The sequence below is a fragment of the Haliotis rubra genome, unplaced genomic scaffold, assembly GCF_003918875.1.
Source record: "Haliotis rubra isolate DU_JTF1 unplaced genomic scaffold, ASM391887v1 Scf16, whole genome shotgun sequence".
NCBI classification, from domain to species: domain Eukaryota; kingdom Metazoa; phylum Mollusca; class Gastropoda; order Lepetellida; family Haliotidae; genus Haliotis; species Haliotis rubra.
Window position 1 is genome coordinate 4,221,959 of NW_025765558.1, and position 14,936 is coordinate 4,236,894.

At 40.0% G+C, this 14,936-nt stretch overlaps 1 protein-coding gene across 2 annotated transcripts in view; it reads left to right on the forward strand.

Annotated features, from left to right (window-relative positions):
* The window catches only part of LOC124271414 (E3 ubiquitin-protein ligase MIB2-like), a 29,491-nt gene extending 18,661 nt beyond the window's left edge, over positions 1-10,830 (forward strand). Inside the window, exons 11-17 of one of the 2 annotated variants that reach the window (XM_046706564.1) lie at positions 1,598-1,754; positions 2,085-2,239; positions 2,744-2,870; positions 3,944-4,153; positions 5,718-5,908; positions 7,259-7,452; positions 8,410-10,830. In XM_046706564.1, coding sequence (XP_046562520.1) covers positions 1,598-1,754; positions 2,085-2,239; positions 2,744-2,870; positions 3,944-4,153; positions 5,718-5,908; positions 7,259-7,452; positions 8,410-8,642 — 1,267 coding nt within the window. In that variant the 3' untranslated portion in view covers positions 8,643-10,830. The remainder of the gene's footprint in view (positions 1-1,597; positions 1,755-2,084; positions 2,240-2,743; positions 2,871-3,943; positions 4,154-5,717; positions 5,909-7,258; positions 7,453-8,409) is intronic. The other variant, XM_046706565.1, reaches the window with a different exon arrangement.
* Positions 10,831-14,936: the final 4,106 nt, after the last annotated feature.

Sequence of the window (14,936 nt, forward strand, 5' to 3'; positions counted from 1 at the left end):
TTGGGTAGTGAGATAATCATTTTTATCCCCCTGGCATGTAATGGTCTCGCCTTTCCCGTCTGTCCGTCCGTCCGTAATCATTTTGTTTCCGGAGCATTACTCAAAAACTGTTCAATATTTTTCAACAAAAATTGGTAGATATATCCAGAGGTACAGATAAGTTGCGTATCTGCGTAAATTATGCAAATATTTATGTGAACACTCAATTCCTATTAAGTCTATTGCGTACATGTATGCTTGAACTTTTGTAAATACTCAATACACTTGATCTTACATGCGTACACACAAGAATGTGATAGAGATTAACGAGGACAGATCAAATAACTGAGGTATACTGAAAGATTCTATTTCTGCACTTGAACTTGGTAACTTGCAGTCTTTCTTGTTGTTTCTCATACTACAGCAAATACAAATACAAACACATAAACAAACATTTAAACTTTGTTATATTTTTACAATAAATGGAAAAATACCCAATTGAGTTTGAGTGGGGTGTGTACAATTTATTTGGTTACTCATAAAGGAAAATTAGGATACCCAATTGAGGTGAACACAAGTGGGTACATAACTCAGTGACCCAATAAGTTATCTGTAGCTCTGTATATCAAACAGAACCTAAGGTGGTGCCTTTTGCTATTTAGTGATTTTTGTCATTTTTATTTTTCTCGATTTCATGAAATGTTTTGGACTTAGTCTTAAAGGGAGGGGTGGGCTTTGTTTCCGGAGCATAAGTCAAAAACCATTTAATATTTTGTTGCAGAAATTGGTAGATATATCAAACAGAACCTAAAGTGGTGCCTTTTGCTATTTACAGATTTTGTGATTTCTTATTTTCTCGGTTTCCATGGAAACGATTCAAACTTAGTCTCAAGAGGGAGGGGTGGGCTTCGTTTCCGGAGCACAACTTGAAAACCGTTCAATATCTTTCAACAAAAGTTGGCAGATATATGAGACAGATCTTGAAGTGGTGCCTTTTGCTTTTTACAGATTTTGGTCAATTTTATTTTACCAGTTTCCATGGAAATGATTCGGGCTTATTTGTTCTTTCAAATATGTTTGGGGGGGGGGGGGGATATGTCATCTTCTGATCACTCTTATTATACCCTTTGGGTAAGGGGGATAATACACTTCATAACATGGCCTTGTTGTTGTTTACTAGAACATTTCAGCTATTTTACATTGTCCTGCTATCATAGAATCAACAGTCACTGACAACCTTTTTATAAGCTTTCTACGACAGGTATCTTGGGTTTGCCCTAATTATGTTTCTGGGTTTGTAAGCACAAAAGTGGTTAAGGTTTGAGACCTGGATCACTTCAGGCTTTCCCAACATATTAAGCTGATGTACCATGGTATGGCTGAAACGGTTGAAACAGACATTAAATGGTCACTCACTCTCTCATCAGAGGGCACAGTAACCCTGTTGCCTTTAGCGCTTCAGTTCGCTGTGCACAATTGTGTCCCTTTGGCACACCACGACCGTGATAAATGTGGGTTCGAATCCCAGCGCTGACACGACCATCTGTGATTGAATGTTTAAAGTTGAAAACTCAAATTTTTAAGTTAGTGGTTGCTCATGGCCACCATTTTGTTCCAGTAACCAGCCATTCGTCATGGAGGTGTTGCTGCAGAAGGGGGCTCAGATAAATGCCCTGAACAATGGGGGCTGCAGCACGCTTCACGTCGCCGTCAACAAACAACATCTACAGTGTGTCAATGTCTTGCTCAAGGAAGACTGTAATGTTAATATACAGGTGAGAAGGATCACATTGTGTAATGTTGCTATACAGGTGAGAAGGATCACATTGTGTAATGTTGCTATACAGGTGAGAAGGATCATATTGTGTTATGTTAATATACAGGTGAGAAGGATCACATTGTGTTATGTTAATATACAGGTGAGAAGGATCACATTGTGTAATGTTACTATACAGTTGAGAAGGATCAGATACGTGATCACTTTGTGCCATATTAATATACAGTGAAAGGGGTCACTATGTGTAATGTTGATATACAGTAAGAGGGCTCACTTACGTAACCAAATCTGTATTGAAGAGTTATGTACCACTATATTATGTTCCCAGGATGCTTATGGTGACACAGCCTTGCACGACGCCATCGGGAAAGAAAGTCGAGAGATTATTGACTTGTTGATCAATTTCCCCGGCATTGACTTTACCCTGAGGAATAAACGGGGATTCAATGTCTTGCACCATGCAGCCCTGAAAGGCAACAATGTGTAAGTAATTGTGCAGACGAAAGTCTGTTTTTGAGTTCTTGGTCCTGCAAACAGTATGTCTACACACAAAATAGACAGTTTGCCGTTAGAATTCCCAGGTGTAGAGAGTGTCACTAAAATCTCTTGCATCCAACCTCATGTGTCACTTCTCCACTAAAAACAGGTGCTTATTTATAAATTATAGTTTGCTCTACCCTCATGTATACTGTAATATAGTACAGTTTTTGCCCTGAACTATCATAGTTAAAGCTTGAGGATGCTTGCTTCAGTTCTAAGATGCCAAATTTAATACTTATCAACGATTAATGTAAGGCAGAAAACAGATAAACGATAGTGTTAGTGACCTAAATGCTCGTTCGGGGATAACGGACGTGCTGTTCTATTGACGAGTCTGCCCCCAAAGTTAAGACACATGCTACCTAGACAACAAATGACAATGTTTTTGCAAGAAACTATTTTCTCTCTGTTTCCTGTATTTTTTTATGCCCATGTGATTTTTTGCAGAGCCACAGATAAAATTTTAATAAAGTGTCGTCAGATCGTAGACATCAAGAAAGACGATGGTTTCTCTTCATTACATCTGGCAGCTCTGAACGGACACAAAGATGTCGCAGGAACACTCCTGGGAACGGTGAGTTGAGATAGAACAATGCTTGAGTGAGTGAGTGAGTAGGGATGGTTTGATGCTGCATGTAGCCATGTTCCAGCGATAGGATGGGAGGGACACCAGAAATGGGCTTACAGACTGTTCCTCATTCTCTTCCCACAGAGGTTACTCAAGTCATATCTTCCTATGTACCTCTGTTGTAATACAGCCCTTTCATGGTGCGATTGTTCAGGATTCGTGATTGGTTGCAATCAGATTTAGTTGTGCAATCAGCGACGTTGTTTCAACAGTAATCATTCGCAAAGCCTCGGTAATTTCTGTATGCTTCAGCAAAACTAGAACTTCTTCCCCTGCGCTATGCGCAAACGTTCCTTCTAGACAGAACTTGGTCTTGTAATGGCGAATCAATGGCGTCTCCATCGCCCTTGTTGTTGACGGACAAGCTAACCATTAAATGTCTTGTGTGTCACATCAACAAAAACAACTTGTCGGTTGATTCATGCACTCTCTATTGCTAGTTTCTGATTTTCAGTTAAACATGAAATACCAAATCTATCCTTCACTTACTCAATAGTGGCTGCCATATTGGATCTAAGTCAGACACTTGTTCTGATTGGATAGAAATATGGGAGATAATTCATGTTGCGATTTTTTGCCGCTAGGGGATTTTACGAGAACTGGGAAATATGGCTGTATTAGAACAGAGGTACGTGGGAAGATATGACTTGAGTAACCTCTGTGGGAAGAGAATGATTGTACCTGTGTTGGGAATCAAATCTGTATCTTAGACAATTTTAAAGGTATACAAGCATGGGGATTCCTAGTCTGAATAGTTCTCCAGTAACCAGGGTGGTCTTTTCATTTCCTGCTACCTTTCATCTTGATGGGCTACTACTGTAAAGTTTGCCCAACACTTGCCACCCCCAACCACCCTCCCACCCCCAACACATGCACGTTTGAACATTGCTACATTAGAACAATAATGTTCAGCCCTCATTATACTACACTTCACCTCACCAAGTTTGTAATCCTAAATGAATAATAACAATGAATTTCCTGAATATTTTGTGACTCAATTTCTGTTGTTTACACCCCAGGGCCATGCTGACATAGAGATCCGTAACAATCGCCAACAGACCCCGCTGTTGCTGGCTGTGTCCCAGGGGCACACAGCGCTCATAGAGCTGTTGGTCAGCCAAGGTGCGAACGTCAACGTCGCAGATGAAGATGGTGACACCTGCTTGCATCTGGCACTGATGAGGCAAACTGTAGCTACCGAGAAGGAGAGTTCTCCGACCTTGGATGCAGTGAGTATCAAATGTGTATTGTTATACATAGTTCTACAGATGAATCTTCAGTGATAGAACAGAGAGTGACAGATTCCTAGGACATATGAGTGACTGGAAGAGGGAGGTTATACTCCTGGGCCCCGATCCACAAAGTGTTCGTAGTGTTACGACTTTCGTAAACCTATGATAAAGTATGGAGTTACGACAGGTCGTAACATTATGAACGCTTTGTGAATCGGTGTCCTGTAGGGCTGCGCAATATAACCGGTTTACCGGTATTTACCGGTTCAGACATGAAAACGATAGGTATTGCGATACGCTGATCAAAAACCGGTATTTTGACATGCATTCGGAAAACTTTGTAACACTCGGAAATCTTCGGATATTTCCGTTTTTTGAATTGTTCTTTTCCCTGTTTCATTAGTGCCAAATGTTACTTGCATTTTTATTTTATCATGATTAAAAGTTTTTATAAAAGGTTAATCAATCATAGTGATTTTGTTGTGTTTTTGCTTTATAATCAAGCATTAACTCGATTATAAGTAGTTTTTGTTAAAAAAATAATCCTTGCAATATATAGCAATACATATCGCAATATATGCTTCCGTATCGCAATATATCGCACTATGAAAATTCTCTGCAATACCCACCCCTAGTGTCCTGTATCTCAGGACCCACCAGTAAGTGAGTTTAGTTTTTTGCTGCTTTTAGCAATCTTCCAGCAATATTACAGCAGGGGGGGACACCGGAAATGAACTTCCAACACTTCATGTAGGGGATCGAACCTGGGTGTTTGGCATGACAAGCGAACGCATTAACCACTACCCCACTGCCCCTCAGGACCCATAGAATAAACTTAACACATTGTACCCATCTAGCGAACCAGGATCCTATGATCTTGAGTTTGAATCTCTGATTTACCCAGTTTATGAGTTTATTGGAATGATAACTATGTTTGTAGGTTTTCAATGATGTCGTGAGTGAGGGCGTAGACTTGTAATGTCAATGTAGTTGTATTTCAGCCAGAAAGCAACCAGTATTGAAAACAAGGGAACATTATGTTGATTATTATATACTCCAGGAAACGAATAAGGGGATATTTATATTGATTATTATATACACCTGGAAGTTAAAGTCATTCAGAGGCATATAATCAGAAGGAATATAACACATGAAAGTACAATTACCTTTATTTAGTTCCAGATTTTCACCCACAGTGCAATAGAAACCTTGTGAAGAAACCTGGAAAAGAATAAAGAACACTTGTACTTTCATGTGTTCCCTTTTTTGTTTCCATGAGTATATCATAACCTGGCATAAATCCTAGGAAATGTGAGTCTGAGTGGGTAAGTGAGTGGGCGAGTGAGTGAGCGGGTGGGTGAGCAGGTGAGTGAGTGAGTGAGTGAATACAACTGTTATGTCTGAAAAATATAGAAAAAAGAGGTTTGAAATTGCTAGATTTTCTTGCCTATTATTCTTAACATAATTTGCATGGTATAATTACTGAAATAGGTTTGATTTTGTTCCTTTAATATGTCCTTGAAGATACACTTTAAGATTCAACGTCCTAAACTTGTAATAGCCAACTATTTATCAGATTCGGACACAGCTTGGAATGACAGATGAAGAGGAACAGACGGGGGCAGCCATTGCTTGCTACCTGGCTCAGCAGGGGGCGAATCTCATGCATCAGAACCACCAACATAAGACACCACTCGACATCATCAGTGATCCTCGGGTGGAGGAAGTCGTCAAGCAGTTTGCTACAGCTTAGTATGTATATAGACTTGAATGCATTTTTAAAACTCAAATATTTTTTGCTCTCTGCTCTCCATGCTGAGTGGGACCCTGAAGATCCAAGTTAGAATTGATCTCCAGTAACCCATGCTTGTCATAAGAGGCTGATGGGATCAGGTGGTCAGGCTCGCTGACTTTGTTTACACATGCCAACGTACCCCAATTGCGTAGGTCAATGCTCATGCTGTTGATCACTGGATTGTCTGGTCCAGATACGATTATTTACAGACCGCCATCATATGTCTGGAATATTGCTGAGTGTGCTGTTAAACAACAAACCAACCAATCATTCATGCTGAGTGGACACGAAATTTAGAACATGTATCTGTCATGTTTCAAGCTTCAAAACAGCTATCATATTCACAACCCATTCCCATGTCAAAACAGCTGTCATATTCACAACCCATTCCCATGTCAAAACAGCTGATCATAATAGACCCTTTCATAAACGGGCAGCCAGCTCTGGGTAACAATTGGTGAGTGAGTGAGTGAGTGAGTTTAGTTTTACGCCGCTTTTAGCAATATTCCAGCAATATTACGGCTGGGACACCAGAAATGGGCTTCACACATTCTACCCATGTGGGGAATCGAACCCAGGTCCTCGGCGTGACAAGTTAACGCCTTAACCACTAGGCTACCCCACCACCCTACAATTGGCCCCCAGGTACTAATATAATACTACTACTACTACTAAGGCCACTGAACTCCACTGGGGACATCCTCTAAGCGCATACAACATGATGGACATTAGTAGGAAGCCGTTTCCTATTCCTTCGGTACTTACAGATATTGGCTGAAAAATAACACAACCATTTCTTACCGCATGAATGCTTGTTATTTTTAAATGAAGGGCCTTCTCCTTAATATCTGCATCTATCAGCTGCTAGCCTTACTCTTGAGCCCGGTGATAAACAATGCCATCCGCTATTTACGAAATGAGGCTTCTCCTATTCTCGCAGTATAAGGAGGAAGTAACGTTGTGGAGTGCTGGAAGAGCAATCATGCCGGAAAGGGCGGGAAAAAGTTATGATATGTCCAAGTTGGTACAAACTCACCAATATTCGTGACATTGCAAGATTTTTATCACTCGCAGACTTGGGCCACTTCCTAGTTTCCGGTCGGCGATGTAAACAACCGCTAAGTGTTGTGCATCAGCAATTTCGGCAGAAAACGTGTTTCCACAAGAATAGGAAACCCGCGGGAATAGGAGACGGAACTATATGCTGTGTGTAAGGCGATTGTGCATTTGTTGATTGTGTGTGATAGACCCTGATGTGTCAACTGTTCCCCAAATGTTTTTGACAATTAGATATGCTGTTCTTTCAGTGCCACCGGTAATCGCACAGAGCTCCCAATGTGTCTGGAGGGAGAGGAGTTGGTAGAATGTGAAGTTTGTTGCGGAGAGCGAGCTAACGTGACGTTCGAGCCATGTGGGCACGTGATAGTATGCCTTGAGTGTTGTGTGAAGATGAAGAGGTGTCTCAAATGTAAAGTTCCCATTGAGATAAAGCGTGGACCAGGTGAGATTATTCTGCCTTATTTCATGTATTCTAGAAAAAATATAACAAGGTGATTGAATCTGGTAGTCAGGTTCTCCAACTTGGTTGACACATGTCCCAATTGTGTTGATGTCATCTCAGTGGGCGATAACACTGTATTTGGTCTCAACAATAACAAGCAACCCCCTGTGAAGATCCGACCCGTGAAGATCCGGGGTAGGATAGGTCTTCAGCAACCCATGCTTGCCACAAAAGGCGACTATGCTTGTCGTAAGAGGCGACTAACGGGATCCGGTGGTCAGGCTCGCTGACTTGGTTGACACATGTCATCGGTTCCCAATTGTGCAGATCGATGCTCATGCTGTTGATCACTGGATTGTCTGGTCCAGACTCGATTATTTACAGACCGCTGCCATATAGCTGGAATATTGCTGAGTGTGGCGTAAAACTGAACTCACTCACCCTGTGAAGATCCAGGTTAGAATTGGTCTTCAGCTTGTTGTAAGAGACGACTAAAGGGATGGAGTGGTCAGGCTTGTTGATTTGGTTAACTGATGTCATCTTATCCCATTTGCATAGCTTGATGATGTCAAGAACTGGATTGTCTGGTGACTTACATTATTTTCTGTCCTGTTGTCACATAGCCGAATATTGCAGAATGTAACAATAAACAATGATAATATTGACAATGACTGTGATATTACTGAAAGATACATCCTGAATGTGACATAAGACTGTTATTAAGCTCCACCAGTAGAATGGCAATGTAACAAGAATAACAAATGCTTGTCTCTTCTATTTAAGATGGCCGTCCCGTTGTTTCTAGTCGACAGCCAATCAACAATAAACAATGATAGTACTGACAATGACTGTGATATTACTGAAAGCGACATCCTGAATGTGACATAAGACTGTTATTAAGCTCCACCACAATAATGGCAAAGTAACAAGAATAACAAATGTTTATCTCTGTTTAAGATGGCCGTCCTGTTGGTTCTATTCGACAGCCAATCAACGAAACAGATGCTGTAATACTGAAGAAGAAGCTTCAGGAAATGGAGGAATCTCTTATGTGCCCAGTGTGTATGGAACGAAAGAAAGACACAGTGTTTCTTTGTGGACACGCTCTGTGTGGGAAGTGCTCGGACGCGTTGAAGTTATGTCCAATGTGTCGGAAACCAATTTCTAAAAAGATTCCACTTTATCAGTGATTGGTGTAGTTCATATGGAAAGTTTTCCAAAATACTCAAAAATACCAAATTTATCAGTGCTCCACCAGAAGTTCCATCATCGTCCATGATGCATCAGAATGGCGTCGTACCTGCAACAGTCATCCATTGAAAGATGTGTTTACTGTGTGACGAGTGTGTACAAGCGGTGTTTTATCACATGGCATTTACTAACGTTTGTAGAGATAGAGCATCATATTGATTTGTAACCTTGGCAACAGCTGTTTGGAAAGGTATGATTATGAGAGTTATATCCTACACACAGTTCAACAGTTATTGGTTTTATGTCCACCCTAAAGCCGTGATGTTACAGTAAGATATAGTGTAATAGGAAGTGCCAATCAGGTTACCGCATTCTAAGGACTGTGTGCCTCCGTATCTTCGTTTGTTGACATGTGACAAACCAGGTGAAAGAAAATTCATGAAAAGCAACAATGTTTTAATACACAACAGCAGTGTCAGGTGATAAGATAAATGAAGGATATTGCGTGATATACAACACTGTTGCATTGTGCAGAAAGAGTGTTGGCTTGTTTCTCTACACAGTGTGATAATATACAACTGCATCATTGTGACAAGCTGGATGAAGTACAATGTGATGACATCACTATACAAGGAACAACTGCATCATTGTGACAAGCTGGATGAAGTACAATGTGATGACATCACTATACAATGAACAACTGTATCATTGTGACAAGCTGGATAAAGTACATGCATGATGGCAACACTATACAATGAACAACTGCATCATTGTGACAAGCTGGATGAAGTACATCATGATGGTGACACTATACAATGAACAACTGCATCATTGTGACAAGCTGGATAAAGTACATGCATGATGGTGACACTATACAATGAACAACTGCATCATTGTTACAAGCTGGATGAAGTACATCATGATGGCGACACTATACAATGAACAACTGCATCATTGTGACAAGCTGGATGAAGTACAATGCATGATGGTTACAGTGTGCAATTTGAAGTACAGCAATGTCATGCGCTGGACAAAACATACAATGCATGAACATGAATGAATGCAACAAAGTGACAGGGTGAAGAACTGCATCTTGGCAACAGTGTAACAAGTTGAGTGAAGAACAATGCATCTTTGCAACAGTCTGACAAGTTGGATGAAGAAAATGCATTATGGCAACAAAATGACAAGTTGGATGAAGGATAATGCATTATTGCAACAAAATGTCAAGTTGGATGAAGGACAATGCATCATGGCAACAAAATGACAAGTTGGATGAAGGATAATGCATTATTGCAACAAAATGTCAAGTTGGATGAAGGACAATGCATCATGGCAACAAAATGACAAGTTGGATGAAGGACAATGCATCGTATCAACAGTCTGAAAAGTTGGATGAAGGACAATGCATCGATCAACAGTCTGTAATGGCAACAAAATGACAAGTTGGATGAAGGACAATGCATCGTATCAACAGTCTGACAAGTTGGATGAAGGACAATGCATCATGGCAACAAAATGACAAGTTGGATGAAGGACAACACATCGTATCAACAGTCTGACAAGTTGGATGAAGGACATGCATAATGGAAACAAATGACAAGTTGGATGAAGGACAATGCATCGTATCAACAGTCTGACAAGTTGGATGAAGGACATGCATCATGGCAACAATGTAACGAGTTGGATGAAGGATGACAATGACAACAATATACGAAATGTGATGAAAAGGGTAAAGCAGAATGCATGGCAACTGAGTCAGATGCAGATCTGTGAAAGAAATGCATTCTGGCAAATGGACACACTGTATAATGGAAGGCTGGCAACAGTACGACAAGTTGAATGATGGCAAATGTGTCAGTGTGTCACACCCAGGCATAAACAGTTTCCATGACAAACATTGTGTACAGACAACGGAAATATTGTTAGAGGGTGGTACAGTGTGGAATCACTTTTAAAGGTCTGACGAACAAACAAGGCCATGGAACAATATATAAGCCTAAACCTTATGGATTATGTCGTGTACAAGTTTATCTAAGACACCTACCATCACCTCCAGCAGGTCATCAACCGTCATCACTCTATGGGTGTTTAATTATGACGTAATCTTTCGAAAGTGAAACTATAACTTTCTCCACAAGACAATGGTAAACATAACATGTTACATGCAGGGTAAGACAAGCTTAACTGATATGAATAGTTTTATTTTAAATTTCGCCTCATAGCATAACCACTGCCTCAGATTCCATTACAGTGTTCACGAATGGTGTTTCAAAGTAACAGGACTTTCGGTCCTGTAAGTTTCAGATGTCTGTCTGACCCATTGAAAATTCACAGGACCCATAAAATAAAATTAAACACATTTCAAATTTAATATTTCTTATATTGGCATTGAAATTATTAACAAACATAAGATTTATAAACAGCAAACAAGTGTCACATGTCACATATAACAACTTCAGTCAAAGTCATTGTGAAATATACAGTCAGAAACTGGGGCTGGCGGGCTGTAGATTTCTATCGGACTGTTGGCGAATCTGCCGGATTTGTCAGAGGGTCATGCGCTATTTGCGAACACTGCCATTAGGCAAAACAGAGGTGACAATTATGTTAATGGATAACTGAAATAAGTAATGACATTAGTTTTTTTTAGCTAGAAGGGAAACCATTTCCTGTCTGACCAGAAGTAACTGCATCTCCCAAACTTTCCGTAAAAACATAACATGATGTAACATGGTGAACGTTTCTCGTTTAAGAATATGACTCGCAGTGGAAACAGAAATTCCTAGTTGTTAAGGTATCAAATGGATATGTTGATGACTCTGCTTTGATATCATAGGCTAGGAGACTTAAATGACCTTCTACACCTGACAAGCCAAACATCGAGTAACATGTTTTTCGCAAAATAAGGTCAAGTGTATCATGGTGCTGAGAGAGGACATCTTGTTTATTTTATGTTGTTGCTTGTGCACAGCATTCTGGAATAGCACTGACCTTTTTCCAGTGTACATTTCTTTAATTCTTAATTCATAGTATCCTAATTAGAGTCCTACTAAACAGGTAAAGTATCCTAATTAGTTGAACGTGTTGAACAACTTGGTGCCCAAAAGGTGTGTGGATGAAATCAGATGGTAGCCATGGCAACTTTGTGTGATATGTATATAGCATGTACAAAGCCTGCTAAATGTTTTCTGTATTGTCTTTTCTGATTTTCGTCAATATCCAAACATTCGGGAGACAAAGTGATCTGTTGAATCATGGTACTACTTTCACAACAAATGATTATTACTTATTATCATATGTGATTTTATACCTTCTCTTTCCTCTTCTCTTTTCTGTCTTTTCAAGATAAATTTTACAGTGCCATCTAATTAATGATTTTGTGGATGTAAAATGATCATATTTTGGCATGTCATCTTTTTCTTAAGGGTATTTGATCGTCAGAATACAGACTTAAGATTAGAGTTACCTCCCTTTTATTATTTTTTGAATCTGGTTGTGGCTCAGTGTAGGGTGGTGAAAGTAATGGCATAATACAATGTAACAAGCCTGTAAGGATATATCTGGTTGTAAAATGTCTCTAAACGTTGGGCATGTTCACGAGTGCTGCCGATTTGTGTTAATTCATTCTGACAAATTTCTGTTGCAAAACATTATCAATGTGATTCATTGTTTTGCCATTGATTTTCTACATCATCAGTTCTAACGGTCTAAAATGAAATAAGAACATGTTGTGTTCATCCCTAATTGTTCATGTTCAAAGGGCATGAAACAATCACAGTTTTGTTGATCTTAAGGCTGATAATTTCATACCTTCTCTGCTCTAACATACAGTATATTTAGTTGTTCGCACCTTGAACCATGTTACATGAAGTGGTTTAAGTGGTTTTCTGCTATGACTGTTCTACCTACTCTGCAATAATGGAGACTGATGATACTCCACCACTATGTAAGCTTTATGGAGGCCAAAGATTCAATGACCCCCCCACTGTTGCTCTTTTCCATGAAGTTTTGTTTTCATTTGGTTGGTTTGTCTCAACAACTTGTGAATCCTCAATTATCCAGTGTGTCCAGAAGATCTGGGTTAGAATTGATCTTCAGCAACCCATGATTGTCGTAAGAGGTGACTAACGGGATCGGGTGGTCAGGCTCGCTGACCTGGTTGACACATGTCATCAGTTCCCAATTGTGCAGGTCGATGCTCATGCTGTTGATCACTGGATTGTATGGTCCAGACTCGATTATTTACATATAGCTGGAATATTGCTGAGCGCCATATAGCTGGTATATTGCTGAGTGTGGCGTGCAACTAAACTCACTCATCTTACTCACTGTTACTATGAAGCACCAATTTCAATGTAGGCGTAACCCCATGAAACTCTAATCCTATATACCCCTGATATCAGATCGTGTAGGCGATCTCTGCCATAGGTCCCATGTTACTAAGAGAAGCAACCAGTTCTGTGCAGAATTAGTCAGATGTGAACTGGTGGGCAAATTGACATCTCTTTCAAACCTTCATCTTCCTCGATAATTTCCAGGGTATATTGTTACTCTCCACTAACACCCTGATATGCATCCAAGGCTTGGCCGGGCCGCCGTGATAATTATATTACCTCCTTTGCTGGCTCACGATGCGCCGATTCTCACAGTAGCCAATCAGCAAAGCTGCTTCATCTCGATATTTCATATTTCACCAATTCAGCTTGCCAATGTCAACAAAGATATCGGTCACAGTCGCGAAGGTTTTTTCTGTTCAATTGCCACTCAGATTATTTAGGAAATAATTTAACACAAAATCACAGATTTGAAACTTTCAACAAATATATATCGAATTTGAACTCCTTCTACCTCTTTCAAGTATTGGTAATGCCTTGTAAATTCGATTTAACCAAAAATCAGTTAGTTGTACTCAAAACAAATTTGCCTCAGTCTAAAGCGGTTAGATATGTCCCCAAATGCCTATGGGTGATTGGTAATCACTGAAAACAGACTATAGCCCAGCGTAAACTAGCTGACCGGATACTCTTAATTCAAGTTATCATCACATCAGCTGTCCGGCAAAGTGGGGTATGACCATCGTAACGAAACGTATACCCTGGAGATTATCGAGGATTGAACCCCATGTGCAAGACCATTTTACTGAATTTATGACAAGAGAGACTAAGTTAGTGATTCTCTTCAGAAACAAAGTTACGGCTATGACCAGATCCAGGGTATTCAAGAGAGTAAGTGAGTGAATTTAGTTTTACACCACTATTAGCAGTATTCCAGCAATATCACGGCGGGGGACACCAGAAATGGGTCACATGTACCCATGTGGGGAATTGAACCAGGTTTTTGGCGTGACGAGCAAACGCTTTAACCACTAGGCTATCCCACCGCCCCAGGTGTGTAAGAGAACACAATGGAGATATTGAACCCTGGATGATAGAGGATGCATGTTGTGATTCTATATTCTCAGGTGTATTTATTTCCATATTTTCTCTACCTCTGTTGACCTTTTTCCAGAACGATTGACTTCCTGTCTTTAATGTTCAACATCCAATATGGCGCAGCTTGAACGATAAATGTCAAATCCAAAACATACAGACTTCTTGAACGAAAACCAAGTTCTATGGATAGTCAACCTCTATTGCAATGAGCGTGACGTTTCGGTGTAGGCACTTGCTTGATAACGGTGTTGGTACCTACACCGAAATGTCACACTCATTTCAATAAAGAAGTTGACTATCCATAGAACTTGGTTTTCCTTCATTTTCACAGCTTCTAAAATGCCTCTCAAAGAGGTTATACAGACTTCTTGCTGACATAATATTATTGCTATGTCATGTTGCATGAATTTGTTTCTAATGAAAACTGTCAGTTTGATACTGATGCCGTGTTAGAAAGTCCTCCAATAATCTCTCCTTGTAGGGTCAGTATGAGCAAAACATATAAGGTTCAGTACTTCAGCTTTAGAAAAGGAACGGATGGTTTATATATATTTCACTAAATTAAATATTTATTTAACTTAAACCCAATTTGTTTGTCAAAATCTGTCAGCTAGAAAATTTTAAATATGGCTTCCATAGATTTGAATGAGATGGAGATACATATGCATTTGTCATAGTGTACCAGCTTAAAAAATATATAACCTAAATTTGTCTTCCTTTTATGTCGGGGCAGTGGGGTAGCCTAGTGGTTAAAGCGTTGGCTCGTCACGCCGAAGACCCGGGTTCGAATCCCCACAAGGGTACAATGTGTGAAGCCCATTTCTGGTGTTCCCCGCCTTGATGTTGCTGGAATATTGC